This window comes from Mytilus trossulus, chromosome 3 (genome assembly GCF_036588685.1).
Source record: "Mytilus trossulus isolate FHL-02 chromosome 3, PNRI_Mtr1.1.1.hap1, whole genome shotgun sequence".
In the NCBI taxonomy this organism is placed as follows: Eukaryota; Metazoa; Mollusca; class Bivalvia; order Mytilida; family Mytilidae; genus Mytilus; species Mytilus trossulus.
Genome location: NC_086375.1, coordinates 22,881,069 through 22,896,900, shown reverse-complemented (window position 1 = coordinate 22,896,900; position 15,832 = coordinate 22,881,069). Strand labels below are relative to the sequence as shown.

Here is a 15,832-nt window from a genome sequence, read left to right as displayed (position 1 = left end):
GAGAATGGAAATGGGTAATGTGTCAAAGAGACAACAACCCGACCAAAGAGCAGACAACAGTCGAAAGCCACCAATTGGTCTTCGATGCAGCGAGAAACTTCCTAACCCGGAGTTGTGCTTCAGTTGACCACTAAACAAAAATATATACTAGTTCAGTGATAATTGACGTCATACTAAACTCTGAAATATACACAAGAAACTAAAATTAAAAATCATACAAGCCTAACAAAGGCCTGTTTCTCCATTTAGATAAATTAAAAGATCAGAACACAACTGCAGAAGAAAATACAGAAACAGAGGACACTGAATTGACAGTTCCAGACGACACTCAATGTGTAGATGATATATTGAAAGAGTTAGGGGAATCACTTGACGAAGAAGAACAGCAGAATGCATCAATGACAGCACCAGGTAATGACGTCACTTCTTCTTTATTCTTGAATTCAACTTTGCTAATTGAACAAATATTTGGTTAAGTTTAAATATATTTTATTTCCTACATTTGAGACACAAGTACGTAATACTTTTTAAATCTTCTCCATAATTGAGTCGTATTTCTTGAGTTCTTTTTTGTTTTTGCTTTAAGTTAAAATGATAAGTTTTTTCAGCTATACCTATAAGTTCCCTGTTTTATGTTATTCACCTTGAGCTGAACAGTAGCACAGAGTTTCGGATCGTTCATTAAACATCAGTAAATAACATAAATGGTAAAGTCGATTGATTTGAAGGATATTAAGAATTATTTCATGTTTCATCTTTATATTTCACTTTACTAAGTTTATTTATTTTGTTCATTTTATAGGACCAACAGAGAAAACGATGAAAGATGACAGATATGTTTTTAAGGTAAATAGGAAAGATGGTGATTACAGAAACAATCTTACATGATATACTGTGAACTATTAATGGGCGGTGGACAGATATCTTTTTTATTGCTTTTCTTTGTCCTGAATATGTACGAACTATTTGCCACTGAACATGAAGGGGAGAATAGCCACTCTGTTACAAGTGAAAATGGTAAAATGTTACTTTTTGCTGTAAGATTTAACAAGGTTGATTGATTGCTAGATTTGCTTGATAATGTCCTGCAGAAAACACTAAGTAATATAAAGTTAAAAAAAAAACCACGCCTCTAACAAATATTACCAATGAAACCTGTTATATATAACTTTATAACTTTATTGCAAAAAAACATGAAACACTGACGGGTTGAAATGCAAACATAGTACATTGTATACACAAGTGACAAGAAACATAATACATGATAAATGTTTAAAAAAAGTGAAGTTGATATTAATAACATATATATCTATATATATATATACAACTCGTCTAAACATCAACCCAACAATGTTAGATCTGTAAATTTGCTTTCTCAAATTTTTGGTTCTTCCCTCGCCGGGATTCGAACCCATGCTTCTGTGATATCGTGACACCAAATCGCCTGCACTGCAGCCGTCCCGCTAGACCACACGACCACCTGGGCTCTACCATAAATAACTATAAAATGAAAAAAAATATTAGATATTTCGGATGACAGATATCCTTCTTCATTAATAGCACGATGTCAAAGGAATCATGACAATATATTCAAACTGAGAAACTTTTTTTAAATCTTGAATGTATACAATTTAAGCGAACACCACAGACGCTAATAAAATTTTTAAATTTCCAAACACGGAGCAAAGATTACAAAGATATGCCAAATGAAAATAGTTATTTTCGATGTGAACTGGCACAACTCTAACATTCCAAAGGTTGTTATAACTTTATATTATTTTAAAAAAATACCAGTTTAAATTACAGGACTCCTATGTTTTTTACCCTTATTAATGGTCATCTTGTTGGTGGCTGTATAAACTTTGAAAGCATGTTTTACTTTTGAGACCTCTTGGCAAACTGGTTTAAGCCCCGGTTTAACCCCACTACTTGTTGTAGAATCTGGCTATGTTCTTCTTATATTATCAGTTATTTGTGGTCTTTGTGCATGTATATCAGTATATGGTGTTTCTTTTCAATCTGCGGAGTGGGGTTTTGGTTCATGGTTGGTCTGATCAAATGTACTGTGGAATATGTGAGTAAATCCAGTTATCTTTTGTTTTGTCTTACTATAGTTAAAAGGATTTATTTCCAATCGGTGAAAGTCGTGTTGTACTTGATACACGTATAATAAGGAGGTTTATCAAGTACGTACAACGGGTATAAAGTAAAATCACAAAAATACTGAACTTAGAGGAAAATCAATTCGGAAAGTCCATAATCACATGGCAAAATCAAATAACAAAACGCATCAAAAACGAATGGACAAGAACTGCCATTTTCCTGACTTGGTACAGGCATTTTCTAATAGAGATATAACCTAATGTCCACAGTCTCACTATCTTTGCCATATATTGTTACTTTTCGTGTTAATTGGTTAGTAGTAGGGAGGCGATGTTGGTTGCTGAAGTCTGTGGTTCTGTCCAATACTTTGGAAATTCCTGGGTTTTTTTTTAATGTTTTATTTATAGATATGTTATTATTGATATTTTCCTCGAATGATTGTGGAACAGGATGACATCTGGGACTATATAAACGATGGGCATTTTTTTTTATAGGATACAGTCCAAAATTTTGATTTAAATGGAGCTATTAGCAAACCTACAAAAAAGGACAAAAAAAGGGAAAAAAGAAAATTGAAGAAAGAGGAGAAAATTAGAATGAAAATAGCCAAAGAAGAGGAAAAAGTCGTGCAGTTGTATTTCAAAGCAGTTGACAGCATTATGTCAAGGTACAGCAAGGATGTTAGAATACAACACAAGAAGGAAGAAAAGAGGAGGGAACAAATGGAAAAGGCGGAGAAAAAAGCCCTTAAGATGTTGGAGAAAGGTACATTGAAACGTATTCTTTTAGGGTTTTTCTCCTTAATGTTTTTTTTAGTTTAACCAACACATGCCAATGATGAATAAAACATCGTACAAACTCGAAAATTATAAATTTAATAATATTTAAATTCATTTCCGTTAAAAGTTTCTTAAGCGTTGGTTAGATTTACGATTGGAACACTGAACATCAAAGCTTCCTATGAAAATATTTGTTGTATTTTGTTATTATTAATACCCACTACATATAATTAACGTTAAAAAAGAACAACAGAAACTCATTTAATTTATTAATAAAACCAGTCGCTTATTCAGTTGCTTCTCGGACGCTGACGCTTTTCTTGCAGTGAAAATATTTGCTTAAAACATTATTTAAATTACAGCCAATTTAACAAATAAAGTAAAACATGATCAAATAGATGGAACTGAAACAAAGTATGTTGTATGCAATAAAAAAATATTTTTTGCACGTGTGTCTTCATTGTATTTTAGTGTCTCGTTGAACGTAAGAGCACTTGCGTTATTTTCATATTTTATTTTTAAAACTTCATAAACTTATTTGAGTGTAACACTTACATTTATAGAAATAAATAAAAGAGAGAAAGAATGTGTAAAGAACGAAAAGAAGAAACAGGCCCAAGCTTTAGGTGTAAAGAAAGAACAAAACGATATAAAGAAAAGCAAAGTTAAGAAAGTTACAGGGAATAATGAGGACTATGAGAAGAAAGAGGCTCACACTGTTGATGATGTAGAGACTAAAGAAATTGCTATGAAAAATAGAAAAGCTAAAAAAGGAGAAGAAAAGGTTATAGATCAAAAGGAGAAAGATTCTCAAACTTTGGATATTATGAAGGAAAACATTGTAAGAATAGATACAACCATTGATGGAAAGAAGGACACATTTTCAGCAAACATTCGTGCATTTTTCCGGAATTTTTCTTGTATTAAACGACAGGAAATGGACAAAGCAGCATCTGTAGTTTGATAAATCGTTTTTGTATAAGTTAACATTAAATTTTCAATATTTTTCACTGTTGTTGTGTTTTATTTTCTGAATGATCAGTCAAAATAGTATAGCTGAATTTATACTGCACTCGTTGTATTTGAGCAGTCAAAATGCGTTGACCGTATATTTCTATGTCATATACAATCACTGACCTGATATCACTTTTCCTCATGCATATTTAAATAGAAATTGTCGAAATTATATTTAATTATTCATACGACCTCTTCAACCTGTTCTTGTTTCCAATGTAAACAATGACGCGTTTACGACTCAAACTTGTTTCTTTTACAATTTTTGGGAAAACATATTTCACTTATTATTTTTTGTTTGCAACCTATAAATGATTATGTTTTATGTTTATTGTTGATATTTTAGTCTGTAAACAAACGAATTTGCATTGATTGCGGTTTTCAACAGGTAATGATGTACATTTCATCGTGTTGTATATTTCTCCGCCTGACAGGTGTGATATGAGGCCTTTTTAAAGGAGGATTTTTCCCAATAAGCATGTAAGAAATTTTTTGGAAGTAAAAAGAAAAAGAAAAAGAAAAAAAGACAACCTTGGTCAGATAATGTAATTTATGAAACAAAAAGAGAGATTAATTCCATTGGTAATAAAATAAAACATAACCCTATTAATAATCATTTAAAACAAAAATATTTTCTTCTTTGCAAAAATCTTAAAAAGATGGTAAAGCTAAAGAAAATAGAATAATAGTGGTAAAAGTCCAAAAGAATATTGGAACATTCTAAAATCATTTATAAAAAAGAGAACAGATGAAACGGATACTATCCCTGAAATATTAAAAGAAGAAGACAAACTGATCAAGCACTTTATAGATCAAGGAAATCCAACTAAAATTAATACCACCTTCCAAAGGGAAATAGAAAATAAACTTAAGAATATAGAAAATAATATTATAGAAAATTTAGAAACAGATAAACCTTTCAGTTTCTCAGAAATAAAAAAAGTTATAAATGGACTAAAAGTAGGGAAAGTTGCTGGCCCTGATAGAATTATAAATGAAGTTATAAAATACTCTAACCCATTTATGATTAAAAATTATGTAAAAATATTTAATCTTATTCTGTTAACAGGGAAATACCCTCAAACATGGAGAAACTCATTTTTAGTCCCATTACATAAATCTGGAGATAAAAATGATCCCAATAACTACAGAGGAGTCTCTATGATTAATTGTCTTGCAAAAATATTTAATGCAACTCTAAACAATAGGCTCACTAAAATTATAGATGAACAATTAAGTAACAGCCAATTCGGTTTTAGAGAGAATCACAGAACTGCAGATAGCATTTTTATATTAAAATCTCTAATAAATAAGTATTTACATAAAAACAAAAAGAAATTTTATGCTTGTTTTGTAGATTTAAGAAAGGCATTTGACTCTGTATGGAGAGATGCTCTTTTGAACAAACTTTATAATATGGGGGTAGGGAAGAAATTTTTTAACATTATAAAACATCAATATGATGACACTGGGTCTTCAATTAAATACAAAAACATGGTAACTGATATGTTTAATATTACAAGAGGGGTAAAACAAGGTGATTCACTGAGTCCTACTTTATTTAATATATTCATTAAAGACATCACAGAGGTCTTTGATAATGACTTGTGTTATCCTCTAAAAATTATAGACTCAAAACTAAGTTGCCTGCTGTTTGCAGATGACTTGTTATTTTTTTCAGAAACTAAAACAGGGCTACATAATAGTCTAAATAATTTAGCTTTATACTGTGATAAATGGCAGATAGAATTGAATATTAAAAAGACAAAATCTATGATATTTAATAGGACATGCTCTAAACTAGAAAAAACATTTTTGAATTTTAAAAACAGTCACATTGATAATGTATCAGAATACTCATTTTTAGGCTTATTAATTAAATGCAATGGCAACATGTCTCATAGCACTAAAGAACTTGTTTATAAAGCCAAAAAAGCATTATTTGGGTTAAAAGCTTACACTAAGTCTCTGAATACCAGTCAAAGTTGCATGCCACCTCTTTGATTCCCTCAATAAACCAATAATGATATACAACTCTGAAGTTACATATTTAGACAAATATATATCTCTTTTTAGAGCAAAAAACAGAGCTTTAAATTCTGGAAAGAAAGTAGATATTTTAAATTTTGCAGAAAAAAGTCCAATTGAAAAATTACACTTGCAATTTTGAATTTTTTTACTAGGAACTAGAAAGAATGCATCTAATCTTGCAACTAGAGCTGAATTGGGGAGACTTCCTATAGAATTTAATATTAAAACACAAACTTTATTATATTTAAAGAGATTTGAATGCTGTAAATTAAATCCTCTTTTGACAGAAGCTTAGCTGCTTAGTAAAAACTTAGACTCGGAAGGAGTATACTCCTGGTTTACCTATGTTAAAAATATTTTAAGTGAACTTAATATAGATATATCACAAATTCAACAAAATACTAGTTCAGACAAAAAAATAAATAATTCATTTAAAGTTTATATAAAAACAAGCTCTAAAAACTTCTTTGAAAATTTGATACATGATAAGATGCAAAACATAGATGAAAAAAGTAAATTTTATTTATATAAGAATCTTAAACAAAATTTGTGTTTTGAAGACTATTTAAGAACATCAAACTTTACTTATAGAAAATTAATAACAAAACTAAGAATAAGTGACCATAATTTAAATATAGAAAAAGGCAGACATACAAATATTCCTAGAGAGCAGAGATTATGCCTTAAATGTAAAACATTAGAAAACGAAAAACATTTTATATTAGATTGTAAATTAAATATGGAACTAAGAAATAACTTTTTTAACAACTTGGATTTTAATTTTTCTGTTAAAGATTTATCTGATGAAGAAAAGTTGATTTCTATACTCAATCCATCAACACCATCACAAGTAAATAATTTGGGGTCCTACATCAAAAGGTCATTAGAACTGAGGACAGTGAACACTGGAATAGTTACTGTAAATGGATGATTGTGTATATATATATGTGAAATATAGTTATATTGTTTATTATTTTATATGTCACAAACTTAATGTTTAAAGTTTATATGGCAATAAATATTTGAATTAAATATTTAAATCAAATAAATAACATTAACACACTAAATAACAATTGAAAATGGTTTTTTTTAGATTGCAGTATAAAGACAATAATAATGCATTGACTTGACATATCCTGCACAGCCTCGCATTTCCCCGTTTCTAAGCCCCATCCTTATATCGTTGATATGTCAAGTCAATGAACTATTATTGTCTATATATGAAGGGATGACAGAAACCGACCTGCCTCTTGTAAGATGTAATTCGCCCGGAACTAAGAAGATAAGTTCAATTACTGAGTCAATGCTTTATTGAATACAAATGAATTAGAAAAACTCCAAACAAAACAAGGGCACATAACAAGTACTATCTTAATGTATTTTCTATGGCCCAATATAATTTTGTGAAAGTAGTTACTCCAAAACACGAAATCGACTGGTACCTAACCATCTTACACATACTAAAAAATCATAGAAATAAAAAGATGCTGCCGGTATGTTAAAGCTTGCTAACAAGACATCTAGTTACAGCTTGAGAGTCCCATGCAGAGACGTAAATGTATACAATAATAGGGCACAGTATGGCCTTCAACAATGATACACAACCCAAACTGTATAGTAGGCTAGTAGCTCCTACAAGACATATCCAATCTCGAAAACCATAGAGTGATGGACACATGCAATACTAATATGACAGACAACAACCAAAGACCACCACCTAATTATATGCTCCTCTATTTGGACAGACACGCAAATAATGTGTCAGGTTTGATTGTTTGTTACTTCTCAAAACACTCTTAGTGTTATTAACACGCGTGTGATAGAGTTGCAACAACACACCATTAGAATAATTAATGAATTCAGTAAGGCACGTTAATTTTGTCTTTTTCCTATAGGCGTTTTATGCTACTTGCCGGTATTATGAGTTCAGTAATTTTCCATCTTATATTTACAGTTTGTTCTTATGTTGTACTGTTTAGTTGCATCACTGTCCTGTGATAGGCTGGAGTTGAGCACTCACAAACATTAGTAACACTATCACATTGTCATATGTTCAGTCTGATTAGAATACAGTCATATTTTAATTAGAGTGCTCGTATATATTATATCATATGAGGATTACAAAACCAGAGATCTGCGTTTTAATAGGTTTTTCAGAATTGGTGTACAAGAAGAGGATGTAATAACCTTAAAGTTTATTTTAAAGTACGTCTTTCTATATTGTGATGTTACACTATTGTTTCGGTAAGGGTGAAGGTTGGTACCTATTGAAACGTTTAACTCACTGGATTTGTTTGCACGTTTATTATATAGATTAGACCGTCGGTTTTACCGTTTGGATGGTTTTATACTAGTGATTTTTGGGGCCCTTAATATATTTCTGTTCGGTGTGAGTCTAGGTTCCGTGAAGAAGACCGTACTTTGACCTATAATGGTTTTCTTATACCAATTGTGAATTGGATATATCGATGGACAGTTGTCTCATTGACACTCATACCGCATCGTTTCATATCTAAATAAATTGATTTTCATGTATTTTAACTTACATACATAAGTATGTACAAATGAATCAAAGCATCAGACTAACAGTGTTGTACGACGCACGTTTTGTTTGTACAAATCCTACATTTTTGGTCTGGGGGTAAAATCTGTGTATTCCAAAGGATGTTATAGAATGTGTTTGAAAAGGTAAAGAGATCGTGAGGTCAATAACGGACAACAATGCACACAACTAAAAACTACTTTAAGACGAACACAAATAACCAAACATCATTAAAAAACACTCAAGATTGAGCAAAAAGTACGGTTATTAAACCGGAGGTGAAATCGGGTGCTCCAGAATGGACCAACAGCAGCCCTGTTCTACTAGTAACACCTGATGTGTTACTCATGTTTAACCAATTGCTGTAATAAGTTGTGCTGATCCCAGTCAGTGGTCCCCTTTTCGGTAATCACAAATCCGCCACTGTGACGGTAAACCATATGATGTATATACTGAGCAAAACAGCAGGTATATATTTTCAGCCATAATGTATTTTCGTATATGAGGGTGGCTTTGTTATCAAGGGTGTCGTAAGACTAAGGTAAGGTGCTTTCAGAAGTTGCAAAGTCTAGCGTTCACCATATTTGTAGATCCCCATGTAGATAATAAATATAAGTTAATGAATATTAATATGTTTGTAAAGGGAAATAATCAAAACTTATTTAGAATAGGATTTTTCGTTTGGTTACAAATGTTCTTCTGTGTCGGTCTATCTCACCAATATCTACTTTAAACAAATTCAACATCGTATATGCAATAAATTTAAGTCATCTCGATTTAAGTGCTAACAATATAAGCATAAACTCACAGTATATGTGACACCTTATGAAGCAAAATTCATTCAGAACCTTTTAAAAGACAAAAAGAAAAAGCACCTTGCAAAATTATTAAATTTATTTGCAGATACTGGTATATATTGATGTTGTCCCTTCACTGTATAACCCATATTCCAGTCAGAACTTGCATCTCATATATCCCAACTTGAAATTATGGATACTACTGATACAAGAAGGAATGTTCCATACCTTGATCTTTACCACAATATTGACACAGATGGACGACTTCACACTGACTTCTATGACAAACGGGATGATTTCAACTTCCAAATTATCAATTTTCCAATTCTCAGTACTATTTTAATATCCTCTGCTCCGTCATACGGTGCTTACGTATCTCAATTGATACGTAATGCTCGTGAGTGCTCCTAACACAGAAACTGCTCCAACATTTCTTAAATGTCCTGTACCAAGTCATGAATAAGGCAGTTGTTATCAAATGGTTCGTTTATTTGTATATTGGCGTTTGTTTTTATTGCATTTCGGTTTCTTGTTTTTTATTAATTGTTTTCCTTTTATGGTTGATGTGTTTCCCTCGGTTTTAGTTTTTAACCCGGATTACTTTTCTCTCAATCGATTTATGACATTTGAACACTGTATACTACTGTAGCATTTATGCATACTATAAGAACGGGAACCGCTAACCCTTCCAGAAATATTCCGTTTATTTCTTGCATCGACCTCTTTATCAATATCTTAACAATAACATCGTTTTCTCTTGTTCCAATGTTTGTTTGCGTTACATTAATTACAGTTTTTATGGGCTCTTGTTTTATAAATTTGCCATGCGGTATTTTTATTATACTTTTTTTTTAGGATTCCGTTTTACTCCAATTCAAAGTGTACAACAGATCTTCAGAACAAATTGTACACAAGAAAAAGAAAGAAAAAGTAACACATCCCTGTTTAATTCTTAAATAATTAAACTTATTGAAATATCGAATAGGAGTGATAGAAATTAAAAACACAGCCAACCTTTATTAGGAAACTGACATCATAGATGTTTGTTCATAATTACAATTTATAGTATTTGCTCACATACGGTAAGCATATGGCATATATTTACTTTTATTTATAACATGTAACGCAAACTATCATGACATACATTAAAAACATGAGGTATGCAATTTTTAGTGGTTTTTTTTACTGTTACTGTTCTTTAGCATATTTTTATTTGTTTATGTTTTGAAAATATTTTTTAAAACTTTATTTAAAACATTCTGGAGGTGGAATAAAAACATTTGGATCTGTGATTCCAACGTTGATGTCATAGAATCTGAAAAAAGTAAATTCATACTATTAGACAATTCTTCAGTTGTGTCTGATTCACGTGCATTACTTTGGTAAATAGCAACTAAAATAGAGCAAATGAAGGGAAATGGCTGCCACATTACAAATTCATACAATCAGGCAGTCAATTCTGTGTAAACGTGCACCATCTGCACCCATTTCCCGGGTTTTTTCATAAAGACTCCAAAACTTTGGAAAGGGTTCCACATAAAAAAAACATTTTCTTTTCAATGAACAATTCTCTATTTATTTATTTTAAACAAGTCCAAATCATAACTAAGAACAGGAACAATCATAAAATTGTGTGTTCGATTACACAAGTACACAAATGTGTTCGAATACACCATTTGTTATCCACAAAATACTTACGACATGGTAACTAAACCGGTATCGGTGCTCATGAAGTTGGCTTGAACAGGATAACAGTCAGGTGATGTAACAAAACCAAAGAATCGTGTGCTTTCACGCTTCAAATCTCCTGCAAAATTTTCTATGGTAAGAAACTCTCCGGGTAGACCTGAAACCCCGAGAGTTGCAGATCCTTCGAACTCTGCCTCTGGAGGTACTCCGAAAGGTCTGAATGGTCTTGTCAGTTCTGTTACATTACATTGGCGCGTTTTGAAATTTAATCTGTATTCTTTTCCCTTTAAAATTAAAAGTGTAAATTTATGACAGTTGTGTATATTTCATATACGAATTTATATATAATAACGGATATATCTATGGTTGCTGATTTCCCCCTAGTTATCTTCAAACAGTTCTTGGAAATCATTCTCCAAGATGTTTGCAAAGCTTTCGATCCAAACTAATGCAATGTTACATAAAATCCAGGTTTTTGAAAATTAAATTGAAAATAGATTTACGAGACTTTTAAGGATGTTTGATTTCCAGTGCCCTCCGACTGCGTTCTAAGAAGAACAAAGATGAAGAGCACTGAAAAGTCAGCAATTGGCTTTCTTAGTAGAATCATATTCAAAACAGTGTGGTCCTGGCCATTTATTGACGACCTAAATTATCCCATTGACTGGGACAGATTAGGTGAACGTTTGTCGGTAACGACCATTGCTCACTTCTTACTTATTATAGAATTTAAACTGTGGGGTCACCAAAGGTTCTTAACGCTTTTAATAATAAAATAATTCGAAAAATTATTCAGGAATAACCTTTATGTTTTGATTTATATTATTGATATAAATCAACACATCCTATTATTCCGGATTAGTTTTTCGAATTGCTTTATTTAGGTGTTGAGAACCTTTGGTGACCCCACAGATTCGGTGTCTTTAACATGTACATAGTGAGCAGTGATTGTTACCGACAAACGTTCACCTAATCTGTCCCAGTCAATGGGATAATTTAGGTCGTCAATCAATGGCCAGGACCACACTGTTTTGAATATGATTCTATTTTGATTCGAGCGCCACTGATGAGTCTTATGTAAACGAATAATAGAAGGTTGTCTGGCGTACTAAGGTATCAACTTGGTGTCTTTTAACATCGGTTAACAATTGTTGCCTCTTATTTACTAACAATGTCTAGAAGGTATAAAACATCGTAGTAGTACATGCTCTAGCAATTTAATTACAATGTTTAAAAGGTGAAGAACATTTTGGTAATCTCCGGTTTCATCAATTTTCTTACTTTGTTGAGGAGTTACAGAACATCGTAATATTATTTGTCTTCGTCAATTTATTCACAATGTTATAGAGGTAAAGCACACCGTCGTAATATCTGTGTCCTTTCTTATTTACTTAAAATGTTATGGATGTATATAATATAGTAAATATATCTCTGTCTTCAACAATATACTTACAATGTTATGGAGGTATAGAACATCATAGTATTCTCTGTCCTGACCAATTTCTATTTCTTCTACAATCCTCACTCTTTCGTTTGTTTCATCGTAGCTGACCTTTGATCTTTCTTCAAACATTTTTGACCTGTCATACTGAAATAAATTTTGAATGACAAAAATTAAAATCACCAATTGGATTACAGTTATATCGAACATTTAGTATAAATCGCAAAAAGAGATACATCTTTTTAGTATTGTTTGTCACCTGCTTTGGTTTGAGCACCACTTACGAATCTTATGTAAGAAGAAACGCTCGTCTGACTTTCTGAATCATATATAAATTAAGCCTACTATGTTTTATTTTTATAAGTCGTCGTAACGATTGTGTCATATTTTGGGTTGAGACTTTTCTAACGGAGTGTGGGTCCATATGGCAAGTGATGGCTGCATACGAAAAGCTGTTCTGTCGACGCATCCGGTTTCTCTGGTATTGGAACTACAATCATTTACCTCGATTTATATGTTGTTAGAGGATTTGTGTGAGATTTGAGCATCCTTAAATTAGCTTTTTATAGAACACCCCTAGTTTTTTCTTTGGTTCGTGTTGCTCAATCTTTGGTTTTCTATTTTGTGTTTTGTATAGTGTTGTCTCTTGGTCTTTTTATTTTTTTTGCAATGGCGTTGTCAGTTTATTTCCGACTTATGACTTTGCATGTCCCTTTCGGTACCTTTCGAATCCGTTTTATATTGTCTTTTACGACACTAGGATTTTTGTTGTGTTCCATACAAGTAGGAGCGATGCAAAGCTTATATAAAGGTTTTTATCAGATAATTCTGTAGCTGTTAGCTGTGCCGCCTTTTATCTTTAGAAGAATATTATAGTTCTTTAAAACTAAATTAATCGTGAGTTGTCTTTCTTTCGTTAAAGACGTACGGCGTACGAGAAGGCCATATCAAATATTGTGTTTAGTAATTTCAATGCCTACTTACCGCTACACGTCGGCCTTCCCATTGTTTTGGTGATTCTGGAATGGAATACGAATAAAAAAATATTGTTTTGTAGAGAAGTGAAACTATAACTATAACATAAATTTTCTGACACTTCACATACTATGAAATAGAAAATTAACTCAAACGATACAGCTATGTCTAACTTTTTATATTAAATTAGTAATTATGAATTAACAACCTTTTAAGCAAGTGCTGAAAATTCTGAAATTTGCAAGTGAATGCGGTTCATATGGCCCAGCCTTTGGTTTTCATTTTAATGTTTTGTGGAACTGCAATGCGTTTTGTATTCCGCCGGCGAGGATGGCTTCTATCTTTGTATTATATTTTTAGAAGACATAACTTCAACAGTTATTTCCCTAGTAATTTTTTACTAATTTTTACGGAAATATATTGCATCACGAGAAACATTCTTAAGTGCTAAAATGTAATACGAAAAAAGCTCGTTTGACGTCAGTTGAACCTATTTTACAGTCAGGAATTAAAAACTCATGCATTCCATCAGTTCAATTATTTGTTCTTAACAATGTTGCATACACCAATGTCATATAATAATTTGTCTATGTCATATGGTAATTAAATAACTCTTACAACAAAGATTACAATGTGTTTTGCCATTGAATATTCGAAATTTGGAATTTTGGATTCTTAATGTAATGGTAAAGTAAAAACAGCCACTATACATATACCATCGAAAATTTAAGTATTGTAGATAATGAAGTTAGATTTTTATTAAATGCCTCAGTAATGACTGATGTTTACATTGCTGGTTACCTGTGTCTTATTTGAGTTGTTAATGTTTGTGTCATTTTGGTCTTTTGTGGGTAGTTGTCTCATTGGCAATCATACCACATCTTCTTTTTTTTTATATTGAATCTGAAGGAGAGCTCTATTTGACCTACCCTCTCCTTGTACCCGACAAAGTACATGTAGGTTTCAGTTTTTTTAAACAGGTTTGTTTTGGAAAGTTTATCAATTATATCTAATTATAAAAATTAATGCAATAAAAACTTACCACATGGCGGTGGCTCCTGCCCAAACACAGCCACCAAACAACAAATGGCAATGAAGACTTTCATGATGGAGATAGTTGGGTCAAAACAGGTAAGGGGACTGAGAATAATGTATATATTTCAGATCTATCTTATCTGTGCACACTTGACTGATTTTTCTACTTATCTGGGTGGAATCCAGAGCAAAATGATGGGTAAGTCGTTTGCTTGGTGACAAAAACATTACAACCCAAATCGGGAAATTATCTTGCGGACGAATTTGTAATCCATAAAAGAACATGAGTGATCAAAATACTGTTATCCTCAAGCGATGTACTTAGAGATATGTTTTGAGTTCAATCTTTAGGACGATAGAACTATTTAAATCAAGGACAAACGTACACCAGTAAAAAGGAGATATTTTTCTTCTCAAACTGCTCTTGCAACCTAAGTGTGCAAACAAGACACACTGACTGTTTTTGTAGTTATTGAATGCGCCTTTCAAAATTCATATCAATTAACACATTTTCTAAGCAGAAACGCAATAAATATAATTAAAAACCAATTGTTCAAAGAACAATTGAAGGTCTTTCCACAAGTAAAGATCTATTTTTTTATCAAAATATTAAAAATCAATCTAAAATGTCAGTTCCTATGACTTTATAATGTATAAATATGAATTTAAAGCAAAGGTCAAAATCTAGAACGTCCTTTTAAGCTTTGACCTTGACCTAAATTTCAAGGTCACCAACCAAGGACCTCAAATAAAAAGACCCTAGGTCTGTTATATGTATGGTTAATGAGTTATATCACTTTGGGCATGATTTTAAATATAAGATGGGCGAAAACTCTCATTTATTGTTTACGCACCCTTCCAACCAAAATTTATAAGTTACCACATGTCGCAACTCACAATTAAGTAAACATAATTTGTCAATATCTTTCACGGTTGTTGAAAATAAGAGAAAATAAGCCAAAATAAAAAAAAAGTAAGCCAAAAATTTAGAATATGACCTTGACCTTTGACCTTGACCTTATTTTCATTTTTTTGAACCAAGGAACTTGAATCCAAAGACCCTAGGGCTATATCACTGATGGTTTACCAGTTAGAAACGCATATCACTTATATCAAATGCATAAGGGGAAATAACTCTCATATGGAGTCTCCGGATAACTTCGGTCCAAATGAATATCCTAATCCTGAAGAAGTAACGAGCAATTTGGTAAAATAAATTTGTCGTAATCTTTTACGGTTGCGAAGGAGTAGTGGCCACAAGAAAAACAGTGTTTGGGGAGATAACTCTTACAACGTAAAGTATTATGTTACGCAGTTGTCAATTTTTAAAGCGTATAAACTATACGACATCATATTCCAAATATCTGAGCGACATCTTTTGAAACATCAATACTACGCAAGAAAAAAATTTAGGCGGAAGAAAAAA

General features: G+C 31.9%; 2 protein-coding genes across 2 annotated transcripts; one reads left to right on the top strand and one right to left on the bottom strand.

The window, feature by feature from the left end:
- Positions 1-2,595: 2,595 nt before the first annotated feature.
- LOC134710543 (probable ATP-dependent RNA helicase ddx55) lies at positions 2,596-3,846 on the top strand. The gene is made up of 2 exons (XM_063570914.1): positions 2,596-2,868; positions 3,446-3,846. Exons 1-2 carry the CDS (start codon positions 2,700-2,702, stop codon positions 3,844-3,846), a joined length of 570 nt encoding a protein of 189 aa, XP_063426984.1. The 5' UTR covers positions 2,596-2,699.
- Positions 3,847-10,268: 6,422 nt separating this feature from the next.
- LOC134709290 (mammalian ependymin-related protein 1-like) lies at positions 10,269-14,623 on the bottom strand. Its single transcript, XM_063569457.1, has 5 exons — positions 14,414-14,623; positions 13,381-13,415; positions 12,409-12,543; positions 10,965-11,239; positions 10,269-10,581 (listed from the first exon to the last, which is right to left on the bottom strand). The coding sequence occupies exons 1-5, from the start codon at positions 14,475-14,477 to the stop codon at positions 10,512-10,514; spliced, it is 579 nt and encodes a 192-aa protein (XP_063425527.1). The 5' UTR covers positions 14,478-14,623; the 3' UTR covers positions 10,269-10,511.
- Between the last annotated feature and the right edge of the window lie 1,209 nt (positions 14,624-15,832).

Bases quoted from the DNA above. Each gene is read 5' to 3' on its own strand.
- LOC134710543 (XM_063570914.1), top strand. From the start codon at position 2,700: ATGAAAATAGCCAAAGAAGAGGAAAAAGTCGTGCAGTTGTATTTCAAA. The intron at 2,869-3,445 runs GTACATTGAAAC...TTACATTTATAG, and splicing joins CCTTAAGATGTTGGAGAAAG to AAATAAATAAAAGAGAGAAA.
- LOC134709290 (XM_063569457.1), bottom strand. From the start codon at position 14,477: ATGAAAGTCTTCATTGCCATTTGTTGTTTGGTGGCTGTGTTTGGGCAG. The intron at 13,416-14,413 runs GTAAGTTTTTAT...ATTCCATTCCAG, and splicing joins GCAGGAGCCACCGCCATGTG to AATCACCAAAACAATGGGAA. The intron at 11,240-12,408 runs GTAAGTATATTG...TTAATTTTAAAG, and splicing joins TTCTATACCTCCATAACATT to GGAAAAGAATACAGATTAAA.